Source organism: Diospyros lotus, chromosome 1 (genome assembly GCF_014633365.1).
Source record: "Diospyros lotus cultivar Yz01 chromosome 1, ASM1463336v1, whole genome shotgun sequence".
Lineage (NCBI taxonomy): Eukaryota > Viridiplantae > Streptophyta > Magnoliopsida > Ericales > Ebenaceae > Diospyros > Diospyros lotus.
Window position 1 is genome coordinate 48,647,221 of NC_068338.1, and position 18,014 is coordinate 48,665,234.

General features: G+C 35.9%; 1 protein-coding gene across 6 annotated transcripts in view; it reads left to right on the forward strand.

Annotated features, from left to right (window-relative positions):
* LOC127790271 (zinc finger CCCH domain-containing protein ZFN-like) overlaps positions 1 to 17,723 on the forward strand; it is a 36,821-nt gene extending 19,098 nt beyond the window's left edge. For 5 of the 6 annotated variants that reach the window (XM_052319682.1, XM_052319698.1, XM_052319675.1 and 2 more), the window contains 4 exons: positions 5,348 to 5,467; positions 7,314 to 7,610; positions 14,480 to 14,808; positions 17,203 to 17,723. In XM_052319682.1, coding sequence (XP_052175642.1) covers positions 5,348 to 5,467; positions 7,314 to 7,610; positions 14,480 to 14,808; positions 17,203 to 17,515 — 1,059 coding nt within the window. In that variant the 3' untranslated portion in view covers positions 17,516 to 17,723. The remainder of the gene's footprint in view (positions 1 to 5,347; positions 5,468 to 7,313; positions 7,611 to 14,479; positions 14,809 to 17,202) is intronic. The other variant, XM_052319708.1, reaches the window with a different exon arrangement.
* The last annotated feature ends 291 nt before the right edge of the window (positions 17,724 to 18,014 follow it).

Genomic DNA, 18,014 nt, shown 5'->3' on the forward strand with positions numbered 1-18,014 from the left:
TTGTTAAGTTGGGGTAATCTGGTAATATCAATACCCAGTTTTGTAATAGCCTAGGAGTTATCGTCCTAATATTCTATAAATAGGGCAAGGGGGGCTAGGCATCATTAATGCATGATATTATTGTTTCACGAGAAAGCTTTAAGAGAGGAAAGTTTGTGATTTTAGAATAGCTTTTTGTAATCTTGAGAGAAGGCTTGTAATCGTGGGGTGCAACTAGTTGTACTGGTTATTGTTTTTTGAATCAAAAAAGGCTGCTGTTGGAGGGTTCTTAGGCTGGATGTGGGGTTGTTCTAAAGGACAATCTGAACTAGGATAATCTCGGTGTTCTTGTGGATGTTTGGTTTGCGTGTTCTTCTTCTTTCAATTCTGTTTCTGTTTCTATTCATTTTGTATATATTGTTGGCTTTTAATTTATTTGTGTTTTCTGTTCTGATTGAATATCATTCAAACCGTGAATGATTGTGTATGTGATAGGTGTGTTTTCGGCTAAAGATTCATATTTAAGTAATCCTAGGATAACACCTGCTATTTTGGAAAGAATAGGTACCACTCCAATACCTGATGTCAATGCAAAGCTAGTAATTGGGGATTTACTAGATAGAGCCAGCAAAGAGGAGGGAAAAAGAGTTAAAATTCACCCTCGACTAGTAACAGACTTTGTTGATCTTTTAGGCATTTCCAGCAAAATCACTAGAAAGAACGGTCTAAGAAGGATAAAGCAGATAGTGAAAGCTATGATTGGATGAAGAACAATGGCCATTGCTATGATTTCTTGGGGACAAGAAATCCTTTAAGGAAGAGGGAATGTCACGAGCCCAAGTGAATTAGGTAGTTATGTTACTATATATTTATTTAGTTGCTTTTTACAATTATGTTTTAGGAGTATTTGGGTCTTATTTACAATTAATTTACAGTTATAGAGTAATGGGAAAGTAGTGCTGTAGTGGTAATTGCTACTAAGTAACTGCTAGATAACTTGATATATAAGATTATGCACAGTTTCAGGAATCATCAGAATTGAAGAATATATATCAGAATTCTAGACCTTGTTCTCTTTGCTATTTTTAGGCTGTTCCAAAATAGTGAAAACGTGTTTACTTTCATATTTTAAAAAATAAGGAAAAATTTTGTAAAGAAAACTCAAAATAACAAAAAGTTATTTTGGTTGTTTTCATCAGAAACAACAACATATCTAGCCTTTATCCCACTATGTGGGGTCGGCTACATAAATTCTAGACTTCCATGTATTTTTGTCTTTTGTCATATCTTCATTTAAGCCCATACACTTCATATCAAACTTTATTGTCTCTCCCAAAGTCTTATTAGGTTTGCCTCTAGCTCTTTTTTTAACTAATTGTTTCATTTCATCAACTCTCATCACAGGAGTGTCTCTTGGTCTTCTTCTCACATGACCAAACTATCTTAGTCTAGTCTCTCTCATCTTCTCCTCGGTTGGCACTACTCCTACCTTATTACGAATAATGTCATTTCTAATTTTATCTTATATTGTATGGCTGCACATCTATCTTAGCATCCTCATCTCCACTACGCTCGTCTTTTGCTCATGTTGGTATTTGACTACCCAACATTCTGAGCCATACAACAAAACTGGTCTTATAGCTGTTCTATAGAATTTTCCTTTCAGTTTTAATAGGATTTTACCATCACATAACACCCCCGATGCATTTCTGCATTTTAGCCAACCTGCCTTAATTCTATGCATGATATCCTCGTGACTTTCTCCATCTTCTTGAATCACTGATCCCAAATATCGAAATTAGTCTTTTCTTTGTATGATTTGGTCTCCCAATTTTATTATAACATCATCCACTCTAGCATTCTTACTAAATTTACATTCCATATATTTGTTTTCCTTCTACTTAATTTAAATCTCTTGGATTCTAAATTGTTTCTCCACAACTCAAGCTTAGTGTTTACTCCCTCTTTTGTTTCATCCACCAACACTATGTCATCTGCAAATAGCATACACCATGGCACCTCTGTCTGAATGTATTTAGTGAGTTCATCCATTACTAAAGTAAATAAGTATGGACTTAGTGCAGAACCTTGATGCAATCCCATTTTAATTTTAAACGTTTCAGTATCCCCTCCGCATGTTCTGACCCTTGTCTCTGCACCATGGTCCTTAAGGGCTTGTATATAAGCTATTCGGACTCATTTCTTCTCTAAAACTCTCCAAATATTTCTCTAGGGACCCTATCATAGGCCTTTTCTAGATCTATAAGCACCATATGTAGGTCTTTCTGATGATCCCGATACCTTTCCATTAGGCACTTCAGTAGGTATATAGATTCCATTGTTGACCTACCAGGCATGAAACCAAATTGATTTTCGAGACGTCCGTTCCTTTTCTAGATCTATAAACACCATATGCAGGTCTTTCTGATGATCCCGATACCTTTCCATTAGGCACTTCAGTAGGTATATAGCTTCCATTGTTGACCTACTAGGCATGAAACCAAACTGATTTTCCGAGAAGTCTGCTTCTTTTCTGAGCCTCTGCTCTATTACTCTCTCCCAGTGTTTCATGGTATGGCTTATTAACTTAATTCCTTTGTAATTTTCACAGTTTTGAACATCTCATTTGTTCTTGTATATAGGAACCAAAGTACTCTTCCCCCACTCATCTGGCATCTTTTTTGATTTAAGGATCGCGTTAAATAATTTTGTTAGCTAGGAGATGCCCTCTTCTCCCATGCATTTTCATGTTTCTATTGGTATATTATCCGGTTCCACCGTCTTATGATTTTTCATCTTTTTTAATGCTTGCCTTATTTCTTTTGAATTTATGCTTCGATAAAATGTATAGCTCACATTCCCTTCGGAGTTACTAAGATGTCCCAACTTAACTCTTGTGTCCCCACCATCATTGAATAATTTGTGAAATACTTCTTCCATCTCTCCTTAATCGCTCCCTCATTCACTAATACATTTTGGTTTTCATCTTTTATACATTTCACTTGGTTTAGATCCCTTGTTTTTCTTTCTCTTGCTTTAGCTAATTTATATATATCCCTTTCTCTATCTTTTGTATCAAGTCGTTTATATAGATTCTCATATGCTTTTGACCTTGCTTCACTAACAACTCTTTTTGTGTCATTTTTCGCTTCTTTATAATTTTTTAGGTTTTCTTCATTACTGCATTGATATACAGCCTTATAGCAAGTTTTCTTATTTCTAATTTTCAATTGTACCTCTTCATTCCACCACCAAAACTCCTTAAGGTTTGGGGCTCTACCATTTGTCTCTCCAAGGACTACCTTTGTTGTGCTTCTTAGGACAGTAACCATTTCCCTCCACATTTGGTTTGCCTGTCCTTCTCCATTCCATTCCCTTCTACCCCTTAATTTTTCTTTGAAGATTAATTGTTTCTCTCCTTTTAAATCCCACCACCTAATTCTTGGATTTTGTTTTATGTGATTTTTTCTCTTCCAATTTGTTACTTGGACATCAAGTACCAAAAGTCTATGTTGAGTAGTCAAACACTCCCTCGGTATCACCTTACAATCCCTACAACATAACCGATCCTCTTATCTCACGATGAAGTAATCTATTTGGGTGTTTGATGTGACATTTTTATATGTGATTAAGTGTTCGTCCCGTTTTTTGAACCTAGTATTGGTTATGATGAGCCCATATGCCATAGCAAAATCTAGAATATACTTACCCTCATTATTAATTTTCCTGAATCCATACTCTCTATGTGCCCCTCTATAGCCATTTTTGTCTCTACCCACGTGACCATTTAAGTCACCTCCTATAATCACTCTCTCTCCTTTTGGTATCATTTGTATGAGTCCCTCTAGGTCCTCCCAGAATTTTACTTTTATCTCTTCATCTAACTCCGCTTGTGATGCATATGTACTAAAGATATTCATAGTCATTCTTTCTAGACCAATCTTCACCACAATAATCCTATCCCCTATTCTCTATACATCCACTACCTCATCTACTAAGCTTTTATCCATAATAATCCTTACTCCATTTTTCGCTCGATCATTTTTTGTGTACCATATTTTATATTCAGTTTCTGATAAAATTTTTGCTTTTTTTCCTATCCATTTCGTCTCTTGAAGGCGCATAATATTAATCTTTCTCATAATCATCACATCTACCACTTCATAGTTTTGCCTATTAATGTTCCTATTTTCTATGACCCAATCCTTAATCCATGATTTTGATTTTGGCTTTGACTTTGAATTTGATTTTGGACTAGCTTCTTTACCCGCATCCGTCTAAGCAAATGCGAGGACCTTTGCTCATTTGTCACTACATCCGAGCACCGATACAGTGGCCCTAACTCACCTGACACTACACATGAGCAGTGTAGCGTGTTGCTATAAAGGGTTACGCCCCAACGATTTTTCATAGTTTGTCTAGAGTTCATGTTTTAGATCTGACTAGGTTTTACGTTAGCTGTCAGCTACCTAACACAACCCTCCTCTTTTATTCGAGGTTGGGACTAACAGTGAATAATATCCCTAAGCGGAGTTGTTTTCATCAGAAACACGCTCAAAATTTTTAAAATGCGAAAAATGCTACAGACAAAAAGAACACGTTTTCAACAATCTCAAAACATACACTCAAAACACAAAATTGAAAATGAATTCAAAATTCAAAACTTAAAACTGAAACATGAAGAGAACAATCCCCTAATTTTTCCCTCATTTCTCGGCTTCCCTTTATTATTCTGTCTGTTTCTCCCCTCATTTATGTATGTTTTTCCCTTTCTTTCAATTCTATCTTCAAAGAAAACCTTAGTTAGGACTAGGGTCCTAACACTCCTGTAGCATCCTGCAACTATTTGTCATCCCAATCCATGCAATGAAGAGATTGCAGAAGGGGAAGAGGATTCATTTAGAATTTGACTGTATCCAAAGATGAATATGGTCTAGTTTCTTTTGTTTGTCTCTTGTCCACCTGAGACTTGACAAAAAGAGGTAGTGATTTTACTGCAAAGTGAAACTGTACATGTTTCTTCCTTAATTTAGAACCCATATTTCCAGTATTTAACTGTGTTATGTCAATAACTTTGTCTCCATTATGCCAGTTAACATTGCCAATTACTCAAAGTATCACACATGTTATTTGTTAATTTTTGTCATACACTTAAATATATGCATGCCCCAGTTGATTGTTAACTTTGTCTCTATTAGAGCTTAATTCAGATTCCATTCCTTGAATGTAGTTGTGAAGTATCATGTTAAGGTTATGAATCTTCTTTTCTCCCTTATATAATAATAGAGCTCAGTTTATCATTTAAATTTTTTTTTTTTAATTCTAAGTTCAATTTTTATTCTTTTTTTTTTTTCAATTTTTTCCCCAGTACTACTTGAAGACAGGAACTTGTAAGTTTGGAGCCACATGCAAATTCCATCATCCTAGAGACAAGGCTGGAATTGCTGGAAGAGTTACCTTAAATGTTTTAGGCTTTCCACTTCGACCGGTTTGCATTAACTAGTTTCCTCTCTCTTGTTTCACTAAATTTATGTCCTATTTTCTGGTAATAGCTGTTCATCAACCTGTGGCACAGACAATTAAAATTCTGATTTCTTTATTCATTCCTTTCTCATTTATAGCTAATATGTAGTATATTGGTGGGATACTTCATTGCATGAACACAGATACAAGACATATCCAATTTGTACTTGCCAAATTTATGAATTTTGATAGAGCAAGGACTTTGTATGAAATGGCAATTAATTAGTCTGCAATTTTGCCAATATGGTCATATTATTAGAGGGGAGAAGCATTTTTAACCAAAATTGAAGCTCAAACTTTTTATATCTTGTAGTATTATGTTCTGAAAAGTCTAACTATAATACGCAAATGGAGATGCTCATATTTTGCTCATCCATCTTCATCTCCACGATGCTCATATTGTCGCACATCTATCTTAACATCCTCATCTCCATGATGCTCATATTTTGCAGATGTTGGTGCTTTATTGCCCAATGTTCTGTGTCATACAACAAAGGTGGTCTAATAAAACTTTTATTTTAACTTAAACTGAATCTTACTATCATATAAAGCAATGGATACATTTTTTTTCAGTCTAGCCTTAACTCCTCAGTTAACATCCTCATTTCTTGGCATGACTTGATTTTCTAGTTTTGCCATAACATCATCTATGCGTATATTTTTACTATACTTACAATTCATATATTCAATTTTCAATATGCTAATTTAAAATCTTTAGATTCTAAAGTGTTCCTCCATATTTTTATGTATTCACACTTTCTTTTGTCTCATCCACTATCACCATGTTGTGTACAAACAACATATACCAAGGCACATTTGTTTGGATATGTTTAGTGAGTTTATCCATTACTAAGGTTAACAAGTTAAGGCTTAAAGTAGATGCTTGATGTATTCTTATTTTAATTGGGAAAACTTCAATATCTCCTCCATATGTTTTGGCCCATGTTTCTGCTCCACGATACATGATTTTTAATAACCTGTTTTAAGAACTTTGTCATAATTTTTTCTAAATCTATAAATATTATATATAAATCTTTTTGTTCCTCTATACCTTTTCATTAGGCACCTTAGCAAGTATACAACTTCCGTTGTTGACTTACGCATGAAACCAAATTTGTTTTTGGACACCTTGGTTTCTTTTCTTAATCTTTGCTCAATAACTCTCTCCCAAAGTTTCATAGTGTGGCTCATGAGCTTGATGCCTCTGTAATTTCCACAATTTTGAACATTTCCTTTATTCTTGTAAATAGGCACTAAAGTGCTCTTCTACCATTTGTCTAGCATCTTTTCTAATTTAAGAATCGCATTATACGATTTCACCAACAAAAAATGCTCTCTTCTCTTGTGTATTTCTATTCTTCTATTGGTATATTATTTGTTCCCACTACTTTACTGTTCTTCTTCTTTTTCAATGCTCACTTTTTCTTTTTTCTTTTTTCATTTGGACATATATACCTATAAAACATATAATTTCTATCTTTTTAAGAGTTACTAAGATGCCTTAGAATAATACTTGTTTATCAACCTACATTAATTAACTTTGAGAAATACTTCTTTCATCTCTCCTTGATCACTCCTCGTTTACTAGTGCTTTTTGGCTTTCGCGTTCTATGCATTTTACATGGCTCAAATCCCTTGTTTTTTTCATTCTCTTGCTTTGGTCAATTTATACACACATACACCTTTCCCCATCTCTTATATCAAATCGGTTTAAATTTTCATAAGCTTTTTACTTGAGGTAAATATTTTGTGCTTTTGGATTGGTTGAAATGTCATTCCTTTTTTAATTTGCTCTTTGTATTTGCTTGCAGAATGAAACTGAGTGTGCATATTATTTAAGAACTGGGCAATGCAAGTTTGGGAACACTTGTAAGTTCCACCATCCTCAGCCATCTAATATGATGGTCTCTTTACATGGTTCTTCTGTCTATCCTCCAGTCCATTCTCCAACAACTCCTACTCAGCAATCATATCCAGGAGGAATGACAAACTGGCCCTTGTCAAGAGCTTCTTTTATTCCCAATCCACGCTGGCAAGGCCCTTCAAGTTATGCTCCTTTGATACTGCCTCAGGGTGTGGTATCAGTCCCAGGCTGGAATGCCTATGGTGTAAGCTTTTGATCCTTTGACTTCGTAAATTCTATGAATTTTACTACACTGCTTTCTACATGGACAGAATAGACTTCCTCCTATAAAATACTTGGGTGTCCATGGGAGGAAGTTTAATTAAGAATGGCTAGACTGTTGATCTGCTTACTTGTAATGTACGGAGGCTTCAGGGAAAAACATGACAAAGAGAAAATAAAAAAGAATGAAAAGATTTTTGCCCTGGTTGGTAGTAATGCCATACCATAATTCTCTTAGATATTTACAAAGTTTGCTCCCCGCCCCTGCCCCCCCTCCCCAACACACACACAAATAAAACTTACTGAAATAGTAATGCCCCAACTATGCCTGAGGCATATCAGATTTTTCCTTTTGTCTAAGTAACATTGTGGCAGTCACATGTTTTTTTCTTTCTAAGTAATGATTTGAATTTTATTTAAATGTTGGTTTTTTCAATGATAGTGGGATAAAGGCTGGATATGTTGTTGGTTTTTTCAATGAAGCATGCATCTTCTGTCTGTTTGTTTGCTACTATATCCATTCAATAAATTTTTTATGCATCTATTCAAAGGAGATGTCCTTTCAGCGTGAATTGTGCCTCTGAAAATTCTTTGGCTGATATTTCCTTTGCTGTTACAAGCATTTTGAAGATGACGTATCAATATCCATATTACGTAGTCATTTGCAAATCTGTGAAGTGCCCATTTCAGAATACTAGACATTTGCGTTGGTGTGTTGGTTATTTGTTCAACATATCTAGTTAGACATACAACCAACAAGGATGTCCAAACAAGTCTGGTTCACTTTATCCTGTTGTATTTGCATTTACATATAATCCTCAATCCTAAACCCAATATGTCAATGAAAATTTATTTATTTGTCATCCAGTAAGGCATTAGTTGAGTCCATTTTTCATTCTTGGAGATTGCATTCAAAGAAGGCAGCCCATTTGCCAATTTCCCCATGCAAACCCATATTTTTCCTCTCATACAAAAACTATTGAGTTCAAGAACAAATCTCCCAAACCATTTTCATTGTAATGGTTTGTACAAAGCCCAAGTTTCCTAATGCCTAGATCACTTTCCAAAAGAGGCTTGCAATTTTTTCCTTACTAACTGACTATCATGTACCTAGGGTTTAGTTAGGATTAGATTGGAATTCAGAAGGATCCGAGAGTCTTAGGATTAAGAACAGAATGTTTAGAGGGCAATTTGGATAGAAATAAGGAAGATAACATATAGAATTGAGGGAGAGATATTGAGAGAAAGGGGGGAGAAACAAAAGAGAAACGTGAGGGAGATTGGGAGAGAATTCTAGAGAGATGAGAATATTCATTTTTCATTCAAGCATGAGCCATCCCATCTGTTTACAATAGCCTTATATAGGCATATCGGACAACTAACAGCATCCCAACTCACCCATGTGCTCTTAACCAATTGCTAAAATATCTCCTAACAATTATCATAAGCCTATTACTATATTACCCCTTTAATGCTCCTTGGGTCATGACAATTCCCCCATTATTGAGAGTTCTTGTCCCCAAGAACTTGCAGCAAGTAGCCATTGTTTCATCCAATTCATGCCTTCTCTATCTAATTTATCTTTCTTTCTCCTTCTAGGCCTCTTCTTCTTCCTTGTTCAAATCAGATTGGTCTCCATTTTAAGAACACAATTAGCCATTGGTTCATCCCACCATGCAGTAGATAGCAACTCGGATTTTCTAGTAAGAGTAAAAAACAACACAGTAGCAGGAGTTTTGTTTCCTTCGGCAAAACCTTCGACTTCCTCAGCTATCTCCCTTAGCCTTCTTGCCAAAGGGTTGTGTGATACCTATTTTAACCCCAACCAAGGATGACTTAGCCTTCTTCAGATCCAAAGACAAAGGAGCAATATACTTAGGGCCTTCTTTAACTGCATGTGGTCCATCACAATCTTGACCCAGCCTAGGATAAATGTTGCAGGTATTCCCATTCTTAGCTTTCGATAGGTCCAGAATCAGAGGAAGGATTTTAGCACCAATATCTATATAGATTGATGGTCCTTCAATCGGATTTTCCTGATCCAATGATATTCTATTTCCCACAAACTTTTGATCTGGAACACCACCAAATCCTTCTGCCCATGCACTAATGAGTTAGCCTTGGCTTCCTCTATCACTTCATCAATTGCTTCCCTATTATTTCCTTGCAGCCTTTCAGTAGGTGCATCTTGGGGTATTATTTCTTCTTTTAACTTCTCAATCACTGCAGTTGAATCCCTCTTCAATTCCAGAAATTCCTTGGTGTCTCTTGTCATTCCTATCAACTGATTGAATGCCTCAAGCATCTTTTGTTTTGGACTTCCAAGATTATCATCTTGATCATCCTCATCAACAACCTCCTTTCCAAAGGAATTAGAGTATTCCTTTAATTCTCTTTTTGTCCAAACACCCTGGACCAAACCCTCGGAATTTCTGTTGTTGCTGCCAGCACTGTCCTAACAGCCACCTTCCTTGTCAATTTCGCCGAAACCAGTATCCTTCTTCCACTCCACATTGGAGGTAAGCAATGAATCCCCTTCCCGCCATCTTGACTTCTCCTTTGGCTGGTCCATTTTCAGAAATTCCTCTTTGTTAAAACTTTCGCGATAATCTTCGAAGAATTCAGCGAGAAAGCTGTAATGATACTTCTTAGTAAGTATCATTGCAAACTCTTGCAACTGGTCATGTAACATACGTCCGAATTGCTTGCACTCATGTATCTTGTTGTTGGGTTTCTTGTGAATTCGACTAGACTCATTATTCACCATTTCCCTTGTTTGATTCTTTTGGCTAAAATGTTCATGATTCCTGTTGCTGCCAACTGAATATTCAGCGTTCTCTTGCTGCCATTGAGGCTCTAATTGCCTCATGGGTGCACTGCCTCCCCTGGCTTCACCAGCAGGACACCCTACTAAAAATGCAGCATCCCTCTGCTGCAATTCAGACTCCATTGGTCTCTTTCGTACACTACTCCTTCTGGACAAAATCTCATTGGCTAGAAAAGCAATAGGCCAAGAAACTGTATTGAAACCACAACCTAAGGATTCTCAATCCTAATCACTAAGGATTGCCTAACAATTGATCGATTTCTACCGCCTAAGGTTCGAAAATCAACGAGCAAAGGAATCGGAGGAATCCGCCTCTCACAATGGACTCCACCTACAAGTTCAAACCAAGATCTGCTTGCGCCCTCTCGGTTTCGCTCACTCCTTGTTCCCTTCCGACTCAGATTTGGAACGTGGACAACTCATTGCTCGATCGCTTAATTGTAGATCGCCTCTACACAAATAGTTCCCGATGCTCAACATTGATTGTCGCCTAAACTCACCTACTAATACCAACCGTAATCGTCTTCAAATTTCGAGAATCAAGTACAGCGGCCATCAATCACCTCCATGCATCGGAATCTAATTTCGAGCATCAATGGCCGAAAATTAATCCCCAGCCGAGAGACCCACCCAAACTCGCTAGAATGCTTGAACTCGCCAAGTCCGTTGAATCACCGGAGCCTGGGCTTTAATTATTGAAATTGATTTCACTAGTCTTCAAATGAATTGGAACCACAGGCAAGGATTGACCGCTCTGATACCAGTTTGTCATGTACCTAGGGTTTAACTAGGATTAGATTGGAATTCGGAAGGATCCGAGAGGCTCAGGATTAAGAACATAATGTTTATAGGGGAATTTGGACAGAAATTGGGAAGATAACACATAGAATTGAGGGAGAGATATTGAGAGAAAGGGGGAAGAAACAAGAGAGAAACGTGAGGGAGATTTTGAGAGAATTCTAGAGAGAAATGAGAATATTCATTTTTCATTCAAGCATGAGCCATCCCATCTATTTACAATAGCCTTATATAGGCATATCAGACTCATAACAGCATCCCAACTCACCCATGTGCTCCTAACCAATTGCTAAATATCTCCTAACAATTATCATAAGCCTATTACCATATTATCCCTTTAATGCTCCTTGGGTCATGACACTGACTTAAATGCATCTCCTATTCTCCCCCTCCCCCACCTCACATGCACAAAAAACACGCAAAAGAAAGTTCCTCTAGGACCTCTCTACCCTCCCAGTAACCAAAACCAGATCCAACAAAAATGGACATTAAACTAGTTGCAATACCAAATAGAATATTCTTTATTAGACCTAGCAAAAAAAGGGAAAAAGAATACTTATTAGGGTTAACCAACCTCCTGAGAGATACTTCAAAGAGGCAAGTTTTTCCTGTACTTCTCAATAACGCTATCACACTCTGCCTTAGATATGAATCTAGGCCTAAAAGTATCTGTAGATAATTAGACAGCAAGGAACCCAACTTACAACCTAAAATTTTGACAATCACATTCAACTCCTCCTTAGCCAAATATGAAGAAATTAACATTCAGAAGTAGGCTTGGAGATGATATGCACATGACATGAAGAACTCAAGTGCACTTTTTCCAGAATGATTGAACTGAAGACACTTAACCTAACTTTTTATGATGATGTTTCGTTTAGAATAACCAAGTACAATGAGAATAATGATCAATGAATAACCAAAACGGAATTGACATGACTCAGACCCCATACATAAGAATGAATGAACAAAACCTGAAATAATCAATAGATTCTCCAAAGTTTGACCTGCTACACATAATATATGGATAAAATTAATAAATAGTCACTGAACTTTAAAGTTGTAATTATTTGCTCACTTAACTTTAAATTGTAACCATTTACTCACTTAACTTTACTTATCATTAACCATCCATCACTCGTTATAACTCCGTTAAATATTATAAACGGAAAATACTAACGGAATCTGACGTGGCAAAAGTAAATTTAACAAACACTCACTGAACTTTAAAAATGTAACTAATTACTCACTGAATTTTGCTCAACGTTAACCATCTATCACTCCGTTACATCACCGTTTGATCTTGAAAAACACCGGTTACATGATCGTTTGATCTTGAAACATATTAAAAACTTTTTATATGCATTTAAGATCACTTACTTTTCAAACCAAAAGTCAAAAACTAAACTAATAATTTAAATTTAAAAAATTATTGAAGCAAATCAAAAGTAAAAAAAAAAAATCTATTTAAATTTTCTTACCTCCATTACGAATAACGAAATTCACAAAAAAAAGTATTCAATAATGAGACCAAGAGCCAAAAATTAATTATAAAAATCGTATTTCTTCTATATAAAAAAATGCATATGATATCATTTTCTTACAAATACGATTTTTGTAATTAGTTTTTGGCTCTTGGTCTCATTATTGAATACTTTTTTTTGTGAATTTCGTTGTTCGTAATGAAGATAAAAAAAATTAAATTGATTTTTTGTTTACTTTTGATTTGCATCAGTAATTTTTTTAATTTAAATTATTAATTTAATTTTAACTTTTGGTTTGAAAAGTAAGTGATCTTAAAAGCATATAAAAAGTTTTTAATATGTTTCAAGATCAAACGGTGATGTAACGGGGTGATAGGTGATTAACGCTGAGCAAAATTCAGTGAGTAATTAGTTATATTTTTAAAGTTCAGTGAGTGTTTGTTAAATTTACTTTTGTCACGTTAGATTCCGTTAGCCACGTCAGATTCCGTTAGTATTTTCCGTTTATAATATTTAACGGAGTTATAACGAGTGATAGATGGTTAACGATAAGTAAAGTTGAGTGAGCAAATAATTACAACTTTAAAGTTTAGTGACTATTTATTAATTTTACCCCATAATATATTCTTCTATATACTGAACAATTTATATTGCTATAACATCATTTTTTTCCAGTAAGTATTGCTATAAATATCATTATGGTGATGTTTCTGCACATTTGGACATTCACCTTTGTGTGGACGTGTAAAATCCTTGTTGTACTTGTTGCATTACTGATAAATTAGTAGAGCTCATTGATGGAGGATGTTGGCAACGACCTCTAGAAATATGTTTCTAAGGCCCAAGCATTAATTTGGGAAGTTTTGGATGAAAGTCTCTCCTGGGAGCTTTGCTATGCTTAATTTTGATGCTATATTTGTTATTCTATGAATGTTTCCTAGGGTGTTTTGGTATGTCTGGTTATGTGTTGGGGTTTTATTTATGGTCTTTTCTAGTCTCACTAGTAATAGTTTTAGTTTTTGCTTAGCCAATCCCACTAGTGGATACGTTGTGTTTTTGCTTTCTAATTGGAAAAGGATTTCCTAATCCTGGTAGGAATAGGATTACTATAACTCTATAAATATCATTGTAACCTCTCCTTTTTCCTTGGTGAATAGAACAATTACCTACAATTTTCTGTAAGCATGTTATGCTTTCTTTGAATTGTGTGATGCAATCCTAACCCTTGATGTGATACCTAGAAGAACCCCCCCCCCCCCCCCCCCCCCTCTCTAATATTTCAGTTTCAGATTCTTAATTTCTCAACCCTATTTCCACTCCTAATTTCAGCCCCTCAAATTTTATCTTTTTTGACACATTTTACCTCTAAACTGCCTATCAACTTGTTACATACCTAAACCCTAGCCTTGCCAACAATTTCCCCTTGCTTTTTAACCTTAAATACACCTCCAATTACTTGGTATTCTAGCAATACCAGAACTGTCCTGCATCGCTCACGGAGTGAAGGTTGTCTTCTATCATCTGATCATGGCTTCATCAAAACATCACCTGAAATCATTGTTAAGATCTTTTATTAAATATCTTAAATCTTGTTACATCTTCTCCTTCCTTTTTTTTTTTTTTTATTTATAATCTGATAACAATATATGTTCTGTAATATCTTTGAATGTGAGTTAAGGGTGAGTATATTATGTAAAACTTGTGAGCCAACTGCAATCTTCTTACTGGAGACTCCATTTCCAGGGTCAGCTGAGTTCAGTTTCATCTCCTGAGAGCCAGCAGCAAACAGCAGGAAGCAGCCAGATTTATGGAACTTCACACCAGAAAGAATCAGCAAATGTAGGGTCTCAAGGGATGCTTTCTCAGTATCACTCGGGTTCTGTGCCAGTAGGATATTTGGCATTACAGAGGGAGAATGTATTTCCTGAGAGACCTGGCCAACCTGAATGTCAGTTTTATATGAAGACTGGAGATTGCAAGTATGGTGCGGTTTGTAAGTTTCATCATCCCAGGGAAAGACTAATTCCGGTTCCAGACTGTGTCTTGAGTCCACTTGGCCTTCCTTACGTCCAGTAAGTTGTCTATGATTTTCAATTAGATTTCTTACTTTATGATCAACACCCATGCTGCACAAGTAGTCTCAATATCACATAATTGTCTTAGTTCATAACCTGGATAATTTTCTTTTATGATTTAATGAAGAAGTTATTTATATCTCAATATGACATACTTTTTCCTTTTTGACAACATGTTTAAGACATTTTCCTGTCTCACACTTTTTCCCCTTTTATTTGACTTTTTTCTTGAAATAATGTAATATTCTTCTATACTTTTTTTCCACTTATCATTTTCTTTTTTCTTTTCCTTTTCACATGGTCTTTGATTTGGCTGGCCTTGCAGTTTAATATCTCCATAAGAGAATGCCTTAGATTGTAGTCAACCTTCTGTTAGAAAAACTACCCAATTCTAGAGATTAAAATCTCAAGGCAATGAAGTGATGCTGCTGCCTGGGGGGTTCCCCCGTTGGGGGGGGGGGGGGGGGGGGGGGGAGGTGTGTTGATGAATGGAAGATTTAGAAATAACAAATAATTGGAGGACAGATGGGTTTAGTGCCCACTAAAGAGAGGATCTTCACTGTTTGTTCCTTCTACTCTCTCTGTGACAAAGGGATGTTATTTTTCCCTGGAAAGCCTTCTGAAGCACAATTGTTCCTCCCAAGGTTGTGTTCTTGTTTGGACTATTGTCCAATTCCGTTCTTACCTCTGATAACTTAAGGCAGTATATGCATCTAGTAGTTGATTGGTGCTTCATGTGTACAGAGAGTGGTGAATCTACATGGATCATCTTCTTGTTTATTGTTTGGTGCCAGAGTTGTGGAGTCTTATAGATGTAGTTTTGGGTGCATAGTGGATGATGCAACATTTGGTTTCAGATTTCTTGAGAGTAAGGAGGTGGGCATACCTAGAGGTCAGTCAATGTACATTTTGGGCATTTGTTTGCTAAGGCTATTTTTGGTGTATATGGCTTGACAGAAATAGAAGAGCTTTTAAGGGCACAGTGAGTTCTGCCTTTTGTTTGAAGGGTTACAATTTTCCATTACTTGTCCTGTGGTTGAAGGTGGACTCTTCTTTTTGTATGTCTTTTCTTTTTGCAATTTATAGATGAGCTTCTGGTTTCTTGATTATGGATAATGAGAACCCCCAGTTATCTACCTTCTTTTGTATGCGTTTTGCCCCCTTAAAAGGCTTTTCTTTTTGTATGTCATCATTGTTATTTATCATTAAAATAAATAGAACACTACTGTAGTCATTCTAGACATATTTTGTTGTAACTTGGTCATAGTAGAAGCATCCAATGAACTCCCCTGCTCCAAGCTGCAAATTATCATGAGATAGTAGAGCTCTTTGTAATTCACTAAAATATGAAAGTTGGAGGGATTAATAGAAGAATTAAAGGTTTGAGGCTAACATTGAAAATTCTGACAAACTTTGAGTTGACTTTAATAGATTACACTTTTTCTCACATTCTGTTAAAATTATAATTTTTTTCCAATATGATTTTCATGATGCGTGTGTGCATATAATATTTGAAGGCAATATGTCAGCTAGCAAAAAAAAATGTAATATGTCATAAAAGAAACATCTTAAAGGGGTGAACCCAATACAAAGAATCTGGGCACATACAATTTATCCAAAATCTATGATAAACTGTAATAAAAATTAAAAAATGAAAAATCTCCTCTGCCACACGAAATGGGAAATCAAATTGCTCCATTTTAATTGACCAAATCAACAATTTTACACCCTTAAAGCCCTACCCATCAAGTAGACTGTATCATGCCAGAAGTTATCCTTTGGGCACTCATGTCTATTTGACTCGAAAAACTTTGGTCCTAGGAAATCATAAGATTCACCATCAGTGGCATCATGAACCAATAGACCTCATAAATATAAACCATAAGAGACTCCATGCGTCCTAGTCAGTAGACAATGAAGGAATGTAGTGATCAATAATCTCTTAATTCTCCTTGCACGTGTAACACCAATTCTTATACATCTGAGGGAATCATTCATGGAAATCATCACTAGTTTATCTTGAGAGCATGGTTTGAATTTGGTTTTGGTCTTAATAGATGTCAACCATTGCTTTTCCCCATTTGACAATCACCATATGCTTTAACTCGGTGCACTAGCATTCTGAAGGCATGTAGGTTATTCAAAAGATGCTCTCGTTATGTTCATCTTGTCAGAAGTCTAAACCCATTTTCTGGTCTTTGTTTGATTGGCAAAAAAAGACTTATTTCTTTCTTTCTTTCTTTTTCTCCCCCCTTCCCCCACCCTTTCTAATTTTGTAGACTATAATATTAGTGCATCAAAGAATGACCAATTTGTTATGTAAGAAAATTTTCTCTCATTTTTTTTCTCTTTTTGTTTTTCTTTGATTTGATAAAGTTGTATTTCCTACAGGGAGAGCCCTTATGTATTTTTTATTCTCGTTATGGTATCTGCAAATTTGGTCCAAGTTGCAAATTTGATCATCCTATGGGAGTTTTCTCATACAACGTTGCTGCAACATCTTCAGCCGATGCCCCAGTTGTCCGTCGTTTGTTGGCATCATCCTCAGGAGGGCTTGCTGATACAGGGTCAGCAATGCCTAGGCGGCTTTCACTATCAGAATCACGACAGGTTGCTCCTGATGATGATGACATTGACCCAGAGGGATGAATGCTTTGTCAAAAATGAGTCAGTTTCTCCCTTCTCACAAGCTTTGGGAGGATAATCAACAATTATCTGTAAATTCATTTCCCATTGCCGGAGATGTACAGAGTTATGTTAAAGTCAAAGCTGCTATCCTGAAAATGCATTCAGTTGACAGGCTTGACTCCTCTTAACTTCTCGTTGCTACGTTGTATAAATCTGCAATTGTTGTTGCATTTGGTAACTTAATGTCAACATTTTACCTTTAAAAAAGCCCATCTTTTTGGATCTTTTTGTCTTATCATTTGTGAACCTTTTTTCATGGTCAGGGTTGCTATTGTCCTTGTATAGATTTCCCAGCTTTTATTTATTATCTTGAACTTGTTCTGCTCGGCATGTATGTACAGGCACTCTCAAAGTTTGATATTCTTCTTGTCATTGATGTCATTGTCATGTCCTGGTTGCTGCTTAACCTGCATCTTTTCTGACCTGATGCTTGTGGAAGCAGTTCATTATGCATTTTCAACTGTAATTTCTGCCCCCTTCCTCTGGAATGCAGAAAAGAAGGGAATTTTTGCTGC